The 20,677-nt window shown below is 44.5% G+C and overlaps 1 protein-coding gene across 1 annotated transcript in view; it reads left to right on the forward strand.

Annotated features, from left to right (window-relative positions):
- The window catches only part of LOC147608919 (dynein regulatory complex subunit 3-like), a 168,569-nt gene that overhangs the window by 38,121 nt on the left and 109,771 nt on the right, over positions 1–20,677 (forward strand). The window contains exons 4-5 of the mRNA XM_086788617.1: positions 12,922–13,088; positions 13,209–13,274. Coding sequence (XP_086644743.1) covers positions 12,922–13,088; positions 13,209–13,274 — 233 coding nt within the window. The remainder of the gene's footprint in view (positions 1–12,921; positions 13,089–13,208; positions 13,275–20,677) is intronic.

The following is a 20,677-nucleotide window of genomic DNA, read 5'->3' on the forward strand; positions in this document are numbered from 1 at the left end:
TTAGTTTGAGGTCATCTCCAGCTCCGAGCTGCGAAGAGCTCCCCGTACCACCCCTCTCCTCTCCTGCTGCCCTCTCTGCCAGTTTGCTGCCCCTGCCTCTCTTTTCTGCTGCCTGCGCTGCCTCCTCTTCTGCCGCCCCTCCTCCTCCTGATTGCCGAGCTGCCTGCCCTTTCCTTCTGCGGTCCCTGCTTCTATCCCTTCTCTTCTGCAGTCTTCAGAATGGAATGCTTTCCATCAGGGTTCAAGTCGGTGTTTTTCCATTTTTGGTGGCCTCACATGCATGTCTCTGTACCTTACGGACAGTCTTGGAGATGTTTTGTTTGGCAATAGGAGCCACCATTAATTGGCACAAGTAGGTGGGATTTCGGATTAGTGATTCTCTGCAAAGCAAATTGGGGTTCACTTGGATTGAGAGAGGATGCACTGCCAGGTACTTGGCTGCAAGGTTGGCATTGACATCTCCCTAGTACAACAGTTTGCACATGTGCCCATGAGATTAAAAGCAAACTTCAGCATTGGAATAGGAGGAAGCTTAATTTAGCATTTAGAGCCATTAACCAAGTGCTGCTGGCCATTGCTTGGTTTATCACTTCTTGTTGGGTTCTTCATAGGGGATGCATAGGCCAGTTACGTTGTCTCATTCATTGGTGAGGATTAGATGGCACAATACACACGAGGGCTAGGGTTGCTCGGGAAACCATTATCTTACCCAAGCAAGAGGGGGGATTGAACAGTCTCCCCACTACAACAGGTTGCACCTATGCCCATGAGATAAAAAGCAAACTTCAGCGTTGGAGTAGCAGGAAGCTTGATTTAGCATCTAGAGCCTTAACCAAGCACTGTGCTAGCCACTACTTGGTTTATCATTTTTTGTTGGGTTCTTCATAGGGGAAGCATTTGCTAGTTACATTGTCTCATTTGGAATTTTCTTTGGTCAGGATTGGATGGCACAGTACACACCAAGGCTAGGGTTGCTTGCGAAACCATTATCTTACCCAAGCAAGAGGGAGGATTGAACATCATAGACCCAGAGGTGTAGTGTAGGGCGTTGCTTTGTAAGATGATTGTCAAGGATTTCTTCTTGGCACTCGGCCATGGAAAGACTTTCTCATGCAGCAGGTTATGAGGTATACTGCGGTTAGGGGAGGTGACAGGATACACAACCCACTCTTTATCTTTTCGGAGGCAGAGCATCACCCCCCATCCTCCCCTTTGGTTAGATCCTTTCTTCGGGCTTCGGATGGCATGCTGAGGTTCTTGATTTACATACCTCTGCGTTCCGCTAAGGAGGCTAACAGACAACCCATTACGTGGAATGACTTGATTTTGGATGAGTATGGTAGACCTCTTTGGGCAGCTACTCATATTCAGTCGGTTGGCTGGGAGACTCTTTTTCTATAGTGCTGGATTGGAAGAGGCTTAAAAGTCTCACAAAGAATCAAAGAGGGGTGCTTACGCAACATCGAGGGGCACTAGTGAGAGGATTGTGCCCATACCCAACCACTAGATCATAGGGACCTTGTTGGTAGGGCTTCATCACTCACTTGTTCTCAGGGACAGGTGTACCTCTACAGGTTATGGGCCTCCCAACGTTAGAGGATGAAGCAACGGTCTTTATCTCAGTACAGAATGGATGGTATTTGGAGAGATGTGTTGTGCAGGATATTGTGGATGCCCTATCATGTATTTGCATTGGGACCACGGTGAGTGGGAGTGGAGGGATGCTACCAACTAGATGAAAAGCATGCCCTTCCTTAGTTATACTTTGTGGAACGGCAAGCATCTGGTCGTGTGACACATTCAGAGAGTCCTAGACCTCATTGGGAGGCTTATGGTATCACACCCGACATTCAAAGGACTTTTTGGAGAAGGTTGTTATAGGAGGACACATGTATCTTCCTTTATTTGGCTTTCTCTACCTGCTGGTCTTGCCACAACCAAATGGAGATCGGTTGTTGGGGTTAGCCCGACATGCCCAAGATGTGCAAGGCGGCGGGCCTTCAGAGATAGTTTACCATTGCTTATGGCAGTGCAGGGAAGCCCGAAATATTTGGATTGCAATGTTACATTTCCTTGGAAGGATGCTTACATTTCTTTTGGTGCTATCATTTGGTTGACATAGTCAAGCCCGTAGCTCAGGTATAGGGTGTAATAATGTTAGTCAAGGAGTTGCTTGCCGATGCCGTCTTTAGGACCTGCTGAAGATAGGATACGTCACCTGCATAGAGGTTGTACGATGCATGGGAGATTACTGCTAGCATCGTTGCCTAGCACATTTGAAGGTCGAGATGCAGTGAGACCGTTGAGGACATGGTGGTGTATGATACACAAAGCATTTGCAGGATTTGGAGTGATATAATCCACACCCTTATGTGGTCACTGTAGCAAACCGGAAGTATTTGCACGTAAACACTATAATTAACCCCTTGAATTCAGCATAAGCATCGAAACATCATTTCACAAATATAAATTAGAAGATTTTCTTCTTTCCATCGTGACACATTTTCGCAACATTAGGGACCAAAAGATGGGCTGGTCTCCCCCCTTAAATTGGCATTTTCGTTACCATTAAGGAGTGAAATACATCAAGCATCATTAGTGGACAGCCCAAGGCCCAAGGCCCTACCTTGTCAAACTACCACTTCTTTCTACAATGCAAGTGAAGACAATGGCAAAGAATATCTTCCAAATGACTGGCACCCCTCAGCCCTTCATCATTGTGAGAGCACCATGGGATCCCATCCCCATGTGATCACGGGGGAATTGGTCAAAGTGAGACGCTCAACCACTTTTAAATTCATTCACTGCCTTGCCTCTGGCAAAGGCTCAAGTGAAGCTTCACTCATGAACATTCTTGTCAATGGCCTCTTGCACTTAGGCATATTAACATACATTTTTTTTGCCCAAAGAACTCTCAAAGTTGAGAGTAGAATCATTGTTTTGCCTTCATCGTGTACCTGAAACACATGAAATTGAATGGCAAGGTGAAAGTTTTGATTCTTAACAGTATTTCAGCAATGAATCCTCAAGATTTAAGAGTTGTTGCAGAATTTTAAGGTCTGAAATTAGGGTTTGCAGACCCTAATTCTAGGACAACAGCACATGATAACGTTCCTATCTATGAGGGCAACACACACATTCAAAAAGATGTCGAACAACAGTTAAAAACAACCAATAATGGGCTGTAAAACAGCTTTTCTATAGCTATGGAGATATAAAAATTGCTCCCCTTTAAGAGTAGGATGAAGGTAATTGATTGTAGTAGCCTATAGAAGAGAGCAAGCTATAGCTCTAGGGTTTTTCAGCACTCCAAACAAGTGTTTCCTTCATAAGATGTGAGCAAAAACTCTCAAAATCAATTTTCTTATCCAAGAAAAAGAGAAATATGAAAAAAAAAAATTCTAGAGAGAGGAGAGAGAATATGAAGTGGTGGTAGCATGGGGTGATTTGGTGTTGGAAGTAGTGCCATGTGTCCCCTGAGTTCGCCCGTTGAGTCATAAGGTGGTTCCTACTCACAAAGCCCAAGTTTTGGGCCTTTCGAGTTTTGTTCGCTTGGGAGGGTGGACATTTGGTGTCCACGTGGACAAGACTTTGTCTGCATAAAAATTTATTGTTGTGCTAACCGGCAACCATTCAATATGAATTAAGATTTTAAACTAAATACTTACCACATGCAAAACCCATCAAATGCCCCATTAGGGAAACAAGTGATCCAACACACTTGTCCCACAAGGCGTCCCCATCATGTGGACATCACAAGTTTTCGATCCAGGCATTGCCTAGGCATTCAAAACTAGACATACAAATAAAAATCAAATTCACAAGCACCTATGCTTTCAATTTGAGCTCATCAAGGAAAGAAGCCCCATCTACAAATGACACCTGGAAATACGTCCTGTCATGTCAATGGACTTCCCAAGACCCATCCAATGTACATGTCATGGCCATGTATATGCATAGGGTTTAATCTTAGGCCTGAGAAATTAGGGATTTGTGACATTCCTCCTCGGCTTCTATTCAGTTGTCTTGCATAGGGAGGAGAGAAATTAGGGATTTGTGACATTCCTCCTCGGCTTCTATTTAGTTGTCTTGCATAGGGAGGAGCATGGGGCTCTTCCATGACCTTTTGCCTCAAATTTTTAACCACGCAAATACGGTTTTGCATATACACATAACCATCCTTCAAAGAGTATGATGGAAGTGTATGACCCAACATTTAATTCAGCCCATATAATTTAAAAATCATCATCATTTTTGTACATGTGAGTTCGGCATTTTGCAACTTTCTACTCTCAAAAGTAACGGCATGTCTCTCGTGATTCAAGACTGCTCCAATGTAGTCTCCACATGCATCACATTCCACCACAAAAGGTTTGGAGAGATTAGGCACAATAAGCACATGCCCTTGGTTGATTACATTTTTCAACTTTTGGAAAGCTACCACCTAAGGTTCAGCCCATGTAAATTTTACTCTTTTTCACAAGATCATGCAAAGGTGCTGCCAACAAGGCAAATTGTTTGATAAACCGCCTGTAATAAGAGTATAATCCAAGCAAACTCTTGACTTCATGCACAGAAGTCAAATTTGGCCAGTTTAAAATGACTTGGATCTTTTCACGATCCATTCGCATGCCATCTTTTGACACAATTTGTCTCAAATACTGAATTTTAGCGAGGAAACTCTCGCTCTGTTTCACATTAATGAATAGCTGGTGTCTACGAAGCTCCTTAAAGACAATGGCCAGATGTTTCCTGTGTTCTTCCTCAATATTTGAAAATACTAGAATATCATCAAAGAACACAGCATGAACTTTCGGTGAGGTTTGAATATACGGTCCATCATCCTATTAAATGTGGCAGGTGCATTAGTGAGACCAAATGGCATGATGAGAAACCGATAAAATCCAATGGTCTTGAAAGCAGTTTTGTGCACATCCTCAGCTAGCCCCCGGATCTGATGATAACCACTCTTGAGGTCAATTCTACTAAATCATGTTGTACCTTCCATTTTATCTAAGATATCATCAATACTTGGAATTAGAAACCGATCCTTGATGGTTACCTTGTTTAATGCTCTATAGTCAACACACATTCTCCAAGTACCATCCTTTTTTTGGACAACTTAAGATAGGAGAAAAATATGGCAAAGAACTGGGCTGAATCAACCCTTCTTCCAAGAGATCATTTACTTGTGTCATGATCTCTTCTTGTTGAGCTGCACTTACTCTATATGGTGGCCTGTTAGGAGGTGAACTCCCAAGTATAAGATCTATACGATGGTCTTCATGGTATTGAACTGCTGACACACACTTGGGCTCACATGTAAGTGGTCATAGAGAGACATTTGAGGGTGGTACTATTGAAGCACCTTTTCTAGGGACTGTTTCCATTGCGGTATTCCATTGTGAGCTCCTCCTCCGGAGCTAGCACCTATGGTTGGAGTGGCGAGAGGAATGTCTACCATGGGCAGAACATTTTGCTAATCTTTGAAGGCTTGTAGGAAGGCATGATCCACGATTGTTTGGGGAATCGGGGAAGAGGGCTCACCTTGCTCTGTATCTGTGGAAGTGGTAGTGCTGGTCCCCATTGCCTTCCTTTGGGCCTGGGCGACCACTTGTCTACGACATGCTAGCGAGGATGACAAGGACCCAGTTGGTGAAATGATCTATCAGGAACTGGCTAAACTACTTGTCTGCATGGTGGATGGGAGTGCAAACACCAAAACTTCCTTGCAATGAACATGCCCTAAAAGAACTTGGATTCTGATCAGGGGTGCCATTTAATTACCCACTATATGTATGATATGCCCCAAACACCATGTCACAAAATTACAAACGTAACCACGAGAGATTGGACCTTTAAGTTGTGGAGATGCCGCTACCTTCAAGGCGCCCAACTATCAAAAGTGGTGCCCTTTGTCTTGCAACCACCCACTATCAAGGGCAAGAAAGAAGCAGCACCCAAAGTGCATGTAAGTATGGTGCCCGATGTGCAAGGCAATATGGGCCATGCAAGCAAGGATAGAGTGGTATGCATAGTATGGGGGAAACTCAAAGATCAACCGCCTTATTTATGTTTGACCTGTGCTCTATTGTCATCTCCACTCAAATGGTTGCCACCTTGGGAATTAAAGTGGGAGACATGGGACCCAAAACACATGTATGTTCTGCCTTTGGAAAAATGTGAAGGTCACTTCTCTCATTGGAAAATTGCAAATTCACATCAAAAACTACCTTGATCTTGTTGACAAGGATGTGAAGGTCACTTTTCTTATTGGAAAATTATGAATTCACATCAAAGACTACCTTGACCACGAGAACTTTCTTATTGTGCCTCTCAATGGGTGTGTTCCAAGCCTCTACTTACGCACATTGCCAACGCCTCACATGGTCCTTGACATCTTTCGTAGTAGAACCTTTGAGAATGTTGGCAGCTTGATATTGACCCGCCCCAGCATGTGGAGAGGGGTTCCGGACTTGGAGGGTTGGCTCGACCTCCTACATCATGATCACTAAGATTAGCAGCCATGGGAGGTCATAGAGAGAGTGCATCAATTATTCCACCGCATTCGCGCAAGTCACTGTTGGTGCTTGTCCAAGTTGTCACTATAGGATACTCTCTCCACCGCACCACCTTGATTCCACCTACTAATTCTTCATGCTAAAAGGACTCTCCAGAGTGACGAGTGTAGAAAATATGAAAGCAAGAGCAAAACTAGAAATGAAACAAAACAAATGAAAGACAAAGAGTTACCTTGAGATGAGTGTAGACAAGACACAAGATTGATACTTTCATTGATGTGACACCTACAATATATAGGTGAGAAGTACAAGATTGAGTAGACTGACTTATGGGATAAATGTAGAGGTGCCACATGGCACTAGACTCAAGACACAAAGACTTAAGTGAAACTAGACTAGAAATAGTACACCTAGTGTGCACTTATTTCCAACACCCTCCTTAAGTGGACACTAGGAGGAAGACAAAAAAGACAAGACTAGAAGATAGACATAAAGACTGATAGACTGAGAGACAAGACATGAGAGACAAAAAGATCCTGAGACACCCCTCCTCAAGTGATATCCTCATATGGGTCCACAAGGGTAGGGACAAGATGGATCTAAAACAAGACACAGTCAGATTGATAGACAGATAGACAGACAACAGATAGATAGACAGACAAGACTAGATAGACAGAAGACTGACTGTAGAACTGACTGTAGACAAACAGATGGACCTTGAAGACATCCCCTCCTCAAGGGCAATCTCTGCCTCTGGAGTAGGGACAAGAGAGAGGTCCTAAAGTAGAATGAGTAAGACATAGAACCCCTTGACCTACATCATCGGTGGTCAAAGTGGTAGACAAAAAAAAATGAAGTAATCAGAAAGCCCACTCCTCATCATAGGAATGAACAGCAAGATCTGCTGATGTAGATGCTGCAGCAACATGGGCTGAGGTAGATGCAGGGGCTGATGTAGAGGTTTTAGAGTAGCAGTCCTTCTCCCGATGATTATCACGGCCACAAATGGTGCATGGATGAGCCTTGAAGCAGTCCTTCTCCAGATGATTAGTTTTCCCACAATGGATGCAAGGCTTTCTTACTTTAGAACCTCCTTTCTTTGCTAAGAATGCAGTGTCAGTTACCTTTTGTTGTTTTGTTCTTTCCTCTTCTTGGAGAGCATTGATGATACCTTCAAGAGTAGGATTATTGTGATACTTAAAGGTAGTGACAAGAGTAGCATAGATGTCAGGTAAGCTTTTGAGAAGCACAGCAATAGCAATATCTTCGGAGATGGGGGACTTTACTGATGCAAGCTGAACCATAAGACTGCGAAAATAATTGACATGAGAGGCTATAGTAGCTCCCTCCTGCATATATAGATCAAAGAATGAGATCATAAGTGCAATCTTAGAGTTTTTAGAGCGGGGTCCGAAAAGGGTATCCAAAGTAATCCATGCTCGAGAAGCAGACTGTATGTCGGAGATGTGATGAATGTAATCATCTCCAAGACCGAGCAGGATGATAGCATAGGCTTTGTCATTCTTGGCAGTGGGAGCATAAGTGATAACTTGCTCAATGTCGGAATCTTCGGGAGCAGCATGGTGAACAACGTCCCAAAGACCTCCTTTCATAAGATGGCACTTGATTTTGATTTGCCAAGTGTGAAAGTTGGAGCCATTGAATTTGTCGATAGACATGAGAGAATGAGTAGAAGAGGCCATGTGGGAAGGTCTTACCTCTTGCTAAAATGCAAGGGCAGTGTCTATTCCCTTACAAGATTGCAAAAATGAATGAAAGAAGAGATCCAAACTGTTTTTAGAAGCCGGCTCTCTCACCACTTGTCAGGGCCATAGCATGTGACAGCCCATCGAAGCATGAGGAACTAGCAGTTTGCAGATATGAGGATAAGAAAAGGACTGACCAGCAAACTGAAGGAGACAATGCACAGTACCTTGTGGATTCTTCAAGATGGCAGAACTGAACTGCCTTTAGATGATGCGTAGCCTGTAGATTGAAGAAACACCGCCTCCAGCAGATAGACGTAGGCTGCTGCAGAGGTGTAATACAGCTCCTGTGAATAAGTAGTACAAGTGCTGCTCATCCAGAGAGGGAGGCCGACAGTAGCTGCAGGTATGGAGTGATGCGCAGCCTGTAGAGGGTGAAGCGCAGGCAGCAGCAACTGTAAACAGGCCAACGCAGGCAGCAAAAACTGGCGCAGAAAATGGCGGGCAGATTCCTGAGTGGAATGGCGGGCAGATTCCTGAGTGGAATGGCGCAGATCTGGGGCAGGAAATAGGCGGCCAGAACTTGAGCACGATGGGGAGGATAACGAGCAATGAGGCAAGGTAGAAGAGAATCAGGGCAGCATCAAGCTGGAAATGAACTAGGAAAGGCTGGCTCTGATACCATGTAGAAAATATGAAAGCAAGAGCAAAACGAAATGAAACAAAACAAATGAAAGACAAAGAGTTACCTTGAGATGAGTGTAGACAAGACACAAGATTGATACTTTCATTGATGTGACACCTACAATATATAGGTGAGAAGTACAAGATTGAGTAGATTGACTTATGGGATAAATGTAGAGGTGCCACATGGCACTAGACTCAAGACACAAAGACTTAAGTGAAACTAGACTAGAAATAGTACACCTAGTGTGCACTTATTTCCAACAAGGAGCCGGATCACAGATCTCCTAAACAGAAACACAAGTGATTAGTACAAACCCCCTACGAGGGGTGCAGGCTAGCTCACCTCCCAACTGAAGGCTCTATGATTCAAACCACCCCCGAGCCAGGGGCTAAGGTCTAACTCCCATAGATCCATGCCAATCTTCCCCATAGAGACCTTCGGCATGTTGAACTATGCTCTACGACATGCGTAGTTGGAGTCTTGGTTGAACTCTGAGGTTATGACAATAATAATCCATGTTTTTTTAAAACCAAAAAGGAGACTTTTATTAAGTATGAAATTTTTTACAAAATGGAGATTTCACACCAAAAGCAAGGTGGAGATCTCAACCAATCAGGAGCCCTGTGCTGCCAATAGGGTCCCGAATGAGAGGATGTAAAAAAGATACCAATGTGCCACTCTCTTATAAACTGGGCGCGCTTCCTCTCCGCAGCCCTCGAAGATCCCTAGATTCTGGCCCAAGTAGCCATAATGGTGTGAATAATATCACTCCAAATCCTGCAAAGACATTGAGAAACAAGAATGAGAGTACCCTCAATGGCCTCAGTGCATCTAGCCTTCTAGATATTCCAGGCTGTTTCGCTTATATAGTCCCATTGTTGCTATAAATAACCATCTTGTTATAAATAGCCAGTACACATGGATTTATTAGTAATAACCTTATCCGCCGGTATTAGCTTGCTTTCTCCTAATCCCATGGCGTCCTTAACCTTGCCGGATTAGGCCACTAATCCCAAGGATTAGCACTAGGTATGTAACACACCTAGTGTCTTACAATTGGCTTCTAGCACAATCTATGTCGCACTACCTCATTGCGACCACTATAGAGTGTGCACAATGCATGAGTAGCCATGTAACAGTGAAGAGAGGTTAATGGAACGAGTTGTAAGTATTGTGCACTCCACTATCTTGTCATCCGTGTTTATTGTTCAATGTGTAGGAGAGCGCTTCAATGTATTAATCTATATGATCCCCTTGTCGTGACTCCCGGACATGCTGTCCAGAAGAGAGAACCATTCACTCCTTAGTGTGTTGGGCAGCCCAACCTGCTGGTAAAATAAAATTTGGCACGCCCGATAAGCATTGACTTGGTGATGAGGGCGTAGCCTTAGAAACTTTGTTGGAAAATATATTACCTACCATTATTTTTTTTTTCCCAGAAAGTGACTTCTATTAAGTATAAAAGAGTATACAAGAGGTAGATTTCAAACCAAACAAGGGGGAAATCTCAACCAATCAAGTGCCTTGTGTTGCCAACAGGGTTCCATATGAGTGGTAGTGAAAAAGATGCCATGAATCCACTCTCATAGACTAGTTGTGCTTTCATTCCGTACCCCTTTGTTCTTGTCCCAAGTGGCTGTCACAAATCCCTAATTTCTCGGGCTTAAGATTAAACCCTGTGCATGTACATGGCTATGGATGGGGCACCATTTCAAATGTGTATATGGCATGCCAGGTGTTTTGTTGACTGTACTATTGATGGATCCTGGGGAGCCCATTGACATGGCAAGACATATTTCCAGGCATCATTAGTAAATGGGGCTTCTTTCCTTGATGAGTTCAAATTGGAAGTAGAAGTGCTTGTGAATTTGATTTTGATTTGTATATCTGGTTTTGAATGCTTAGGCAATGCCTGGTTCAAAACCTTGTGATGTCTAGACGATGGGGACGCCCTGATGGACAAGTGTATTGCATCACTTGTTTGCCTAACGGGACATTTGATGGGTTTTGCAGGTGGTAAGTATTTAGTTTAAAACCTAAATTCATATTGAATGGGTGTTGGTTTGCACAACACTATATTTTTGGGCAGACATGTAGGAAACCACCTTTTGACTGAGGGGGCCAACTAAGAGGACACATGGCATTGCTTCTCACATCAGATCACCCCATGCTGCCACCACTTCATATTCTCTCTCCTCTCTTTAGAAAAAATAAATAAACTCATATTTCTCTCTTTCTTGGATAAAAAAACTGATTTTAGGTTTTTGGTCATACCTTATGAAGGGAATACCTATTTGGAGTGCTGAAAAACCCTAGAGCTATAGCTTGCTCTCCTCTACGGGATACTACAATCAATTATCTTCATCCTACTCTTAGTGGGGAGCAATTTTATATCTCCATAGCTACTGGAAAACTGTTTTACAACCCATTACTGGCTGGCTGTTTTCAGCTGTTGTTCGACATCTTTTTGATTGTGTGTGTTGCCCTCATACAGAGGAACACTATGAGGCCGCCACACACAGTCAAAAAGATGAGGGCAACACACACAAAAAGGAAGAGGAAGGGTGCAAGGGGACAACCCTATCATGCTGAACCCTTGTCCAAGAACTTCAGACCTGCAAATTCTGCAACAGCTCTTAAATCTTGAGTGATCAGCTTACCTAGAAGAGCTTTGCTCTGCATAGACGAATCAATAATGCCCAGGCCGCCTGTGGCGAGGCTGAATGATGACTCTCCAAGGCACCTTGTCCCATGTTTGCCTGCGCAAAGGAAGTTGTGGATCCGCCACTGTACCTGGCAAATACACACCTTGGAAAAGGCCCATCAAGAGGTGATGTACCACATGGTAGCAAGAAGGACCTCATTCTCTCTACCACTAATCAACCAACGAGCGAGAGCCTGGTTGTGCTCTAGTATAGAAGCTTCTTTTGAATGCTTAGGAGGGAGCAAGCTGCTTCTCTGAGGTGTTGTCAATCCCGACCTGGCAACCAAGATAATGCACTGGGGTACCCTTTGGAATCCACAGGAAGGACTCAACTAGACACCAAGCCGGGGTAGGGGATGCACTAACCCAAAATCCACACGCCTTGTGCTAGTTGATCTGTGCTTTTGAGGCCTGGTAAAAGATCTCAACTGAGCTCCTCTTGAGATCTGATAGGTAGCCTAAGGCCCTGTAGTCCGGTCTCTTGGGAAGCTAAAAAACTTCTCATCGCCTCCACGACAAAAAGGAAGAGGAAGGGTGCAAGGGGACAACCCTATCATATTGAACGCAAAAGTGGAAACCTGTCGCAACAAACCCAACCCCCCCACCCCCCCCCCCCCCCCCCCCCCCCCCAAACCCCCACCCCGGGGATCAGGTTCTGATTGTGAGAGGCCAAGTAGAGGGCGGAGACACTTCGGATCCAGATGGTGGGGAAACCTATCCTGCACACAGTCCCTTCAAGAAAGCTTGAGGACTCCCAAAAAGTGAAGATGTTATCCAGGATGCTCCTATCCTGCATACCCTCTCTCCTGTTCTTCAGTTGAACCTTTTTTTTTTGGAGCAGCATCCCGATCTCTCAGTCTTTAGCTGCATATGGTTCACCAATGTACTCCCATCATGGGGTTAAATGTATCTGGTCACGCATGTCATTCCACCAACAAACGCATTGCAGATGATTGTTAGCTGGAGTAAACAGGGCCTGTGTAGAGAGCCCATCAGCTGCAGGAGATAGATTTTCAAAGATTAGCTTCTCCTGTCAGATGTGGATGCCTGAAAATTATAAGCTGGATTGCATGCTTTGTGCCAGGATTGGCACTAGCAATGGCTTGAATTTGAGATAGGTACTACACTGAAGATGCTCACAAGTTTTTTTTTTTTTTTTTGGGGTTATGTGGAAATTCGTACAGTTTCTTCTTGTGCTGTGGAGATTTGTGTCAGCTTTTGATTTCTTGAGAAAGATTGGTTCAATCAAGTTTGATGTTAGTGTTGTAAACTGACTGTTTCCATAGTTTTATGGCTTTGTAGACGTGTCTTTCAACAAGATACAAAAGATTGAAGGACTCGAATCACTCAAAAACCTTGATGACCTATCTTTATATTGCAATCAAATCAAACATATAGAGGGTCTTGATGCCCTTCAGAAACTGACATCTCTATCACTTGGGAAGAATCTGCTTCAAAGTCTAGATGAGGTTTGCAAGACCATACTCCAGCTTGCTTGCTTGAATGACTCTGACTTTTTTTAGTCACGTCTGAGATTTATAACCTCACAAACATAGCTTTGAAAATTTAGGGGGGTCTTTGATGTGTAGATATTATACCTTCGGCGATTGAAGAATTTGCAGTTGTTGACTCTAGAGGGAAATCCTTTATGCAAGGTAGCGAAGCTTTTCTCCCTTTTTTCATCATACCAAGATAAAACAGTCATACTAATACCTTGCAAGATTTTTTTCCACCACATCGTCCGACCCTGACCAACCAAGAGAATTACTACCTTCGCAAATGCAGAGCTCATGTACACATTTTGACACAAATACAATCAAGGTTGCCATATTTAGATTATGTGGCTAATCCTTCAAGCCAGAAATTGGGTTTTATTAATTTTGGACAGGACGCTACAATACCACAGTACATTTTGTCAACGATAAAAAATAAGACTTTGATTCCAAGGCATTGCAACTTTGATGTTTTTGAGGAGTGATCTAACTAAGACAAGAGGGATATGACCACAATACCATGCGGACATCTAAGACACCTTATGCCCTGCCTTGTATGCTGAGGATCAAAAGTGGATAAAATGTCTTTGTAACTCTTCCTGCATTTGAGTCCAAATGGCTTTTGTGGCATGATAGCAATACTCACTGCTGCGCTTAAGTGACTGTTCATCTCCAAATTGATCGATCCTCTCACATATCCAAGTGTCTCTTTGGTGCTTTTTATCATCCGTCTACATGCCAGTCAGTTTGTGTATGTGGTTCTCATATTATCTCATGTCTCTGTCCCCATTATTAAATGCCAGTATTAGATGTCCCGTAGTGCATATGCAAGCAATGGCTTCAGCTCTGCACTGTGGGATGAGGTACAAGGAAATCCAGGTCTCAGAGATCCTTCGGAAAATTGTAGATGGAGCTAAGAGCTCCCCCCTTTGCCAAGAGAAACGATGGGCGAGTGGTCAGATTTGGTAGTGCTTGGTGCAATATTAACATTATCAACTTTGTCCAACACTCTACATATAATATGGATATTGTTTATATTCATCTTGTTAGACCACAAGCAATGCAGACTGGAGGCATGTTTCTGGAACTCAAAGTGTCCTTGGTCCTCAGAATAAGAAGAAATTCCTCTCAAGAAGCTCTATTTGAGATGAAACCCCTCTCTTGTCGCCCTCTCTTTTGTCCCTGGTTGCTCCACCATATCAAAGTTGCCACTTGTGATCCATGCATTGGCAACCACCAGAGAAGAAGTTGCCTAACTTCCTGCGAAAGAACAATCCTCTCTTATGAGGATACGTGCAGATCAGTTAGGAATCATCCAAATGTCATCTTAACCCAGTTAGCATGTGTTGGAATTAAAATGCCTTAACCAACAACCAATCACAAGATTTTACCCGAGACAGAAATACAAGTATTTCCACTGGATCCAATAGCTCCATACAAGAAGGTACGACCTGAGAAGAGTTTGCCACTCCTAGTGCACTTTCTGGCATCAGGCTTATGTTTCCTTCCCCCAACCCAAATAAAAGATCATTAGTCAAAAGAACACATCCTTATAATGCAGATTGCGACCCTCTGTATAGGAAACAAAGTACATTGGACCCACACGTGAGGTATGAGAACCAAAAAACATGAGGGGGCCCTCTCTCTCCGGCTGGCCGCTCTCAGAGGAAGGCTACAATGGAGGAGGGGGAGAAAAAAGACACATTGGGAGCCATTACGCAACCCCCCATCCCCCCCCCCCCCCCCCCCCCCCCCCCCCCCCCCCCAAAACAAAAAAAAAAAGACTTATTGGAGTGGATGGCTAGATTGCCCATCACTCACAGCCACTTGCAAATTAAATGAAGAAGATAATATCTCATATAATAATATGCAAGAACAAGGATCTATAGCTTACACATGAAGAGTGTAGCTCACACACTACTAGAAATGTACAATCAACAATGTACTACAACATATGCAAGATTGTACTACTAGATAGAATAGCCATGAAGCCCAGTGCATGTTATACTCAAATGTGGGGTGGAATAGAAGCACACCTGTTGAGTAGTAGGTGCCACACCAAGTCAAGATAATCTTGTGTCACAATCAAGGAAAGTTTTCAAGAAGCTTCACGAGTCAACAAGATATGATTGTCATGTAGGTGGGTGGTGCAAAGTCAACAAAAGGACAACCAAAATAGCTAAGTGTGCTAATATGAAAGTCTACTTTCATATGTGCTACTACACTAAGGTTCACAACCTTTGATTTATTGAAATCCTAACCACCAATCGTGCTGCGCGTTGGGTAGTCCCAAAGGCAGTGTACCATGAGCCTATGGTGTGCAAGCAGCCAAAGTAAGAGGGTAATCTTCCGAGGCCTGAAGATGTCCCAAAGCCAATGCCAAAAGTCCTTATCTGTCATGCTATGGATGAACCCCATGACACTGCCATCACCTTGCCATGTCAGTCAATATGTACCACATCACTTGGTCATCTGAAATTGCCCGCTCATCCGTTGACATGCTTGTCTTGACCTCATATGTTGTTTGCTACTCAAGGCCATGTCATCACTGTCTATGTCAACATCATCCTTGTATGTCATATATGACCTCCAATTATGCAAGGGATGCCCTTGAGTTTGCTTTCCCAACAAGCTTGTGGCAAGAGGAGAGGGCTTAGGGTTTTCTTAAGATCTCTATCTTTAGGAACACACAGCCGATAATTCCCAACAAGCTCGTGGCAAGAGGAGAGGGCCACAAGCTTGTTATATGTCGTTATATGCAGTGGTCAGGATGGGAGAGATGTGCATACACAGTTGTTGCTTGGAAGACCTTTAAGAGTCTTCCGGAGGATCGGAGAGCTGCATCCATTCAGCATCTTAGGGGCTTTCGCATTCGTATTGATCAGATTGATGCAGCTATTTTGCATGAGTGGCTTTCTGGGACTTTTCACGGAGACTATCATCCGAGTTGGTTGCGAGTTTTTTCGAGGATAGGCATACCTCTGCAGGTCATTGCTCTCCCGGGCCAGGCGGTTATAGATTGCATCATTTACTCTATCATGCCTGGAGGGAGATTGAGGAGATGTAGTATGGAGGAGATCATCCCAGATACTAGGCTTAGTCCCGTGAGGATTGTTGGTCGTTCGGGGAAGCATTGGTTCATTGACCCTTCTCCTCAGATACTAACTCATGGCTCTTGGTGTTTGTGGTTATATGGTGGCAGTCCTATCAGATATCTTCAATGGGATCTAGGAGAGTTGGAGTGGATTGATGCCTTCGATCCTTTGAAAAGCCTTCCTTTTTTCAGTTTCACTGTCCGGAATGCCAGGCTTCTCCTCACTCGACAGATGCATAGGATCCCTACTATCAGGCCTCATTGGGAGAGCTATGATATTTCTCCAGTGGTACAGTGCAGATATTGGCATAGACTTTGGCACTCATACAGAAGGAGCTAGATCTCTCATTTCTTTTGGTTATTCTTACATGGTGTCTCCCCACCAATCAGTGGAGATCGGTTTTCGGTGTAGCACCTTCTTGTCCTAGGTGTGCGGCAGATTCTGAGACTGTACAACATTGTTTATGGGGATGCAGCATTGCACAACAGATTTGGGGTTTTGTAGCCCAACTTATGGGCAAATTGAGTGGCCGAGCCATGCATGTGACTTGGGGGGCAGTTGCTTGGCTCTCCCAGTCCAGTCAGCCTAGTCCGTGCTTTTTTATGAGGGCAGTGGTACAGATTCTACTATTTTCATTCGTAGAGGTATTGTCCAGCATGGTTTATTGCAAGATGTTCCTCACTCTGATTATACACCCCCCAGACAGAGGATTGACACCAGTTGGGAGATTATTGCCAGTATTACAGCATGGCAGATCTGGAGAGCTAGATGCACGAAGGCTATTGAGGGTGTCCAGATTTCTGGGTCTCAGTGCATTAGTACTATATGGGGTGATATCATCCATACTCTTATGGTTACTTGGGCTCGCATTTAGGGGTCCTTTCGTTCTGTGCAGGCGAAGCGCGTGATATTTATGCGGGAGTGGGACCATGGCTTCCTCTAGTACCACAGGTCTTACATGGCATCATGATGCTCCTCAGTGGTTGATATCACCTTACATATTGGGGTGATTCTATTCTTTTCTGGCTTATAGTTGTGATTGTTGTATGTTTTTCATAGAAGTCTCTTTCTATTTAAAAAAAAAAAGAGAGGGCCACAAGGCCTTTTTGTGGATCTAGCATCAGGGTCCTTTTCTTACAAATGACAAGGATGGTGAGCCCACTTTGGCATTATAGACCACTTGTGTGGTGGTCCCCTTCCCCTCCCCCCCCCCCCCCCCCCCTCTACCCCCCTCCAAATAAAAATAAATAAATAAATAGATAAAAAAAAGTTGTATGAGGTAGCCTTCTCCTCCAGAGCGGCCATAGCCGGGGGAGAAGAGCACCCTTTCCCTTTTTTTCAGTTTCCTTGGAGCACGGTTGTTTTGCTTGTTGATAACTAATAGAAGGATCTTTGTCCTGATCATGGCCCGCGGGGGAGGGGGGCGGTGGGGTGGGGTGGGGTGGGGTGGTCGAGGGCCACAAGCTACTTAGCTCGTTTCCCTAAGCTCAGGCTCTAGGCTTACACTTTGCTAGGAGGGGATTAGGATCAAGGCCTCGATGGAAACTCAAGCTCAATGCACATTCCTTGCAGTACCTCAACTAGCAATGGATCATGAGGGCTAATGTAGCAGCCAAGAGACAAAGCTCTATGACATTGTTACTAGTGTTGAGGACTATATATTGACTAAGGTTCAAGATGTCTTCAAAACTGCCAACACTTGGGGGTTACTCACAAACTTGAATGACACAACCAATCCACCAACTTCAGTTAGAGAAGCTGCATGCAGGCAAAGCCGTGGAGCTATTCCTCACATGAATACTGATTTTGAAACCATTGATTGCTCAAAGACATGGAAGTGTATCTTTGCTTGGAGCTTCCATAATTGGTGCGGTCCAACTTTCCACTAGATCCAAATGGTGGTGGTGGGCGGGGTCTTGTTGAAGTAATTTTTAACAAGGTTGGCTCACGAGATCTGTCTATTTCACTTGATTTAGAAAAGCTACGCACAATGCGAAAGAAGTAGGGATATAAATATAGAATCTATGTATGTGCATGGTATGTGTGCTTTGTACTCCACAATGGGACCAAAGATGTGTTAGAAATACACCAAAATATCATGTGACATTGGGGATACGGGCATCCGATCATCTGGTTTATAGTGAACTTGGTGTGAACAACCTCTTAGTTAGAGTCAAAAAATAGGGCTTAATGCTTATGAAAGGGTATTGTACTTGGTGGTTCATTCATCACTCATTCTCAATCATTCATAATACAATCACCTTGTGTTGTGCCCAACTTGCTCTCTCTCACTCTCTCTCATGAGGAGAGGACATGCACAGTATGCATCATAGGAGCATTAGAGGATGGGGCCCATTATATGTTCAATTGCCCGGCTTACTATGAGATACGGGGGACATTCCATTGCCTCTTCCGAGAGGGATTCGGACCACTCACACGGGTGATACGGTTTGAGGATTAGAGGTGCTTGGGCATGTACTTGATGGAGCTCAAATGACACAGGGATGTAGTGTTGAGGCAACATGCTGAGAGACAGCCTCGGCTCCGACAGGACACCTCACAGAGAGCCATCACAGATTTCTTTTTGGTATACACATCCACATCGGAATCCAGTGCCCACAAAGGTGAAAGGGTGGCCTTTTGGGACACCATTACAAATGTCATTCCCCACGTTGATCATTGGATAGTGGGAGGAGATTTTAATATGGTTGAGCAACCTTCTGACAAGAAGGGTGGACGTGAAGGGAGTTTACACCCTTTGGAGTGAACCTCATGGGAGAGGTTCACGCTTTCCTTTCTTGGCAGGGATTGCTGGACTGAGGATGACTTCCAGAGAAGGCCAAATGAAGGGTGGACGTGAGCAACCTTCTGACAAGAAGGGTGGACGTGAAGGGAGTTTACACCCTTTGGAGTGAACCTCATGGGAGAGGTTCACGCTTTCCTTTCTTGGCAGGGATTGCTGGACTGAGGATGACTTCCAGAGAAGGCCAAATTCTTTATCTTTCTCTTGGCATAACCGTAGGAGCGAGGATGAGAGCATCTTTGCACATCTGGACAAGTTTTATGTGGATGATTGGTCCTTGGACAGAGGAGGTACCATTGCTATTATGCCTGGCACCACCAAATCCAATCATTGCCCTGTCATTTTGTGTCTCAGGGAGCCTGGGGCTCGCTCGGCCTCTCCCCGTGTCCGTATCCCTTCCTCTCTTTATCTAGATGCTGACATCTCCCTTGAGATCAGAGAGGAGATCTTGTGACGGTCCCGATCCTCGTCATGATACTGCGCTAGCTCTTGAGAGGACTAGCCATCATTATCATAGCACTGCCTTGTCCAAGAAGAAGGAGGATCTAGACAAGGAGAGAGCTATTAGGCGTAGGATTGCTGCTCTTCAGAGGGAACATGAAAAGCATCCGCATGTGTCTTGGATTACAAAACTCTTGACCACAGTTAGAGCAGAGCTGGAGTTGGCCATGGACAGGAGGGCTGAGTTCGCGTTTCATGCGAATGAGGCTTTTTGGACTTAGATGGGTGGCAGATGCAACAAAGAGTTTTTTTCAGCGCACAGCCCTTCCCATAGCAGGGATTCTGTGAGGTACTTGCAGGATTCACAGGGTGAGGTTCAGATTGAGCCTGATAAGGTGAGGGGTATTGCTTCAGATTTTTATCAGTCTTTGTTGAGTGCAGAGGTGCCCTCTCCTCAGAGAGATGTGGCACGGCAGAAAGTTTGAAAGTGCATGCCCAGGCTCATTACAGAGGATGAATTCCTTTCACGCACTGCATGCTCTTTCCAGTGGTTCATGCCCAGGGGATGATGGTCTTTCTTCCGCCTTCTTTATTCTTTTTTGGGATCATATTCGAGATGCTATCACTGTTGCCCTTCAGGAAATGTGGGTTGTTGGGTATATCGGCCAATCTCAATCTCAAGCTGGTGTGAGGATGTGCGAATCTGACCAATAGCACATCGTACTGCATGAGACAAGTGTACATCCATGTAAGTGGGTCTGATCACAAAACCATCTGGTGTGAGCTGAAGAAAATGCTCTCTGTAGAAAGCCATCTTCGTGCCCAGCTCCTCAGTCGGCTGTATCCATGTCCTCCTAATGTCCAGCTGAACTAAATCCTGACAGATGAGTCTGGTAATCTCTGTCCGTGTGAGAGTGAGAGAGTGTGCCTCCAGAGAATACTGGAAGGGAGGCAATCTGTCCATGCTCAAACCATGTGCCTGGAACCAAGATGTCATCTGTCCATACCAACAAGCCGTGTCTCCCTGTAAAGCTAACTGTCGGGAGGACTCAAGGGCGAGGCGTGCATATCTGTCTCGGGGGAGATCCCACAAGCCATGTATGTAGGAGACTGATCTCATAAGAGCCTCAATCACCAGAGGGGCAGCCGCTGGCTCTGCTCGAATAATCTCATCCACGGCCTTGGCTCTAATAATCCTAGCAATCATAGATACCAAAGGCCTCTCC

This window comes from Cibotium barometz, chromosome 52 (assembly GCF_041138505.1).
Source record: "Cibotium barometz isolate CiBa-2024 chromosome 52, ASM4113850v1, whole genome shotgun sequence".
NCBI lineage: Eukaryota > Viridiplantae > Streptophyta > Polypodiopsida > Cyatheales > Cibotiaceae > Cibotium > Cibotium barometz.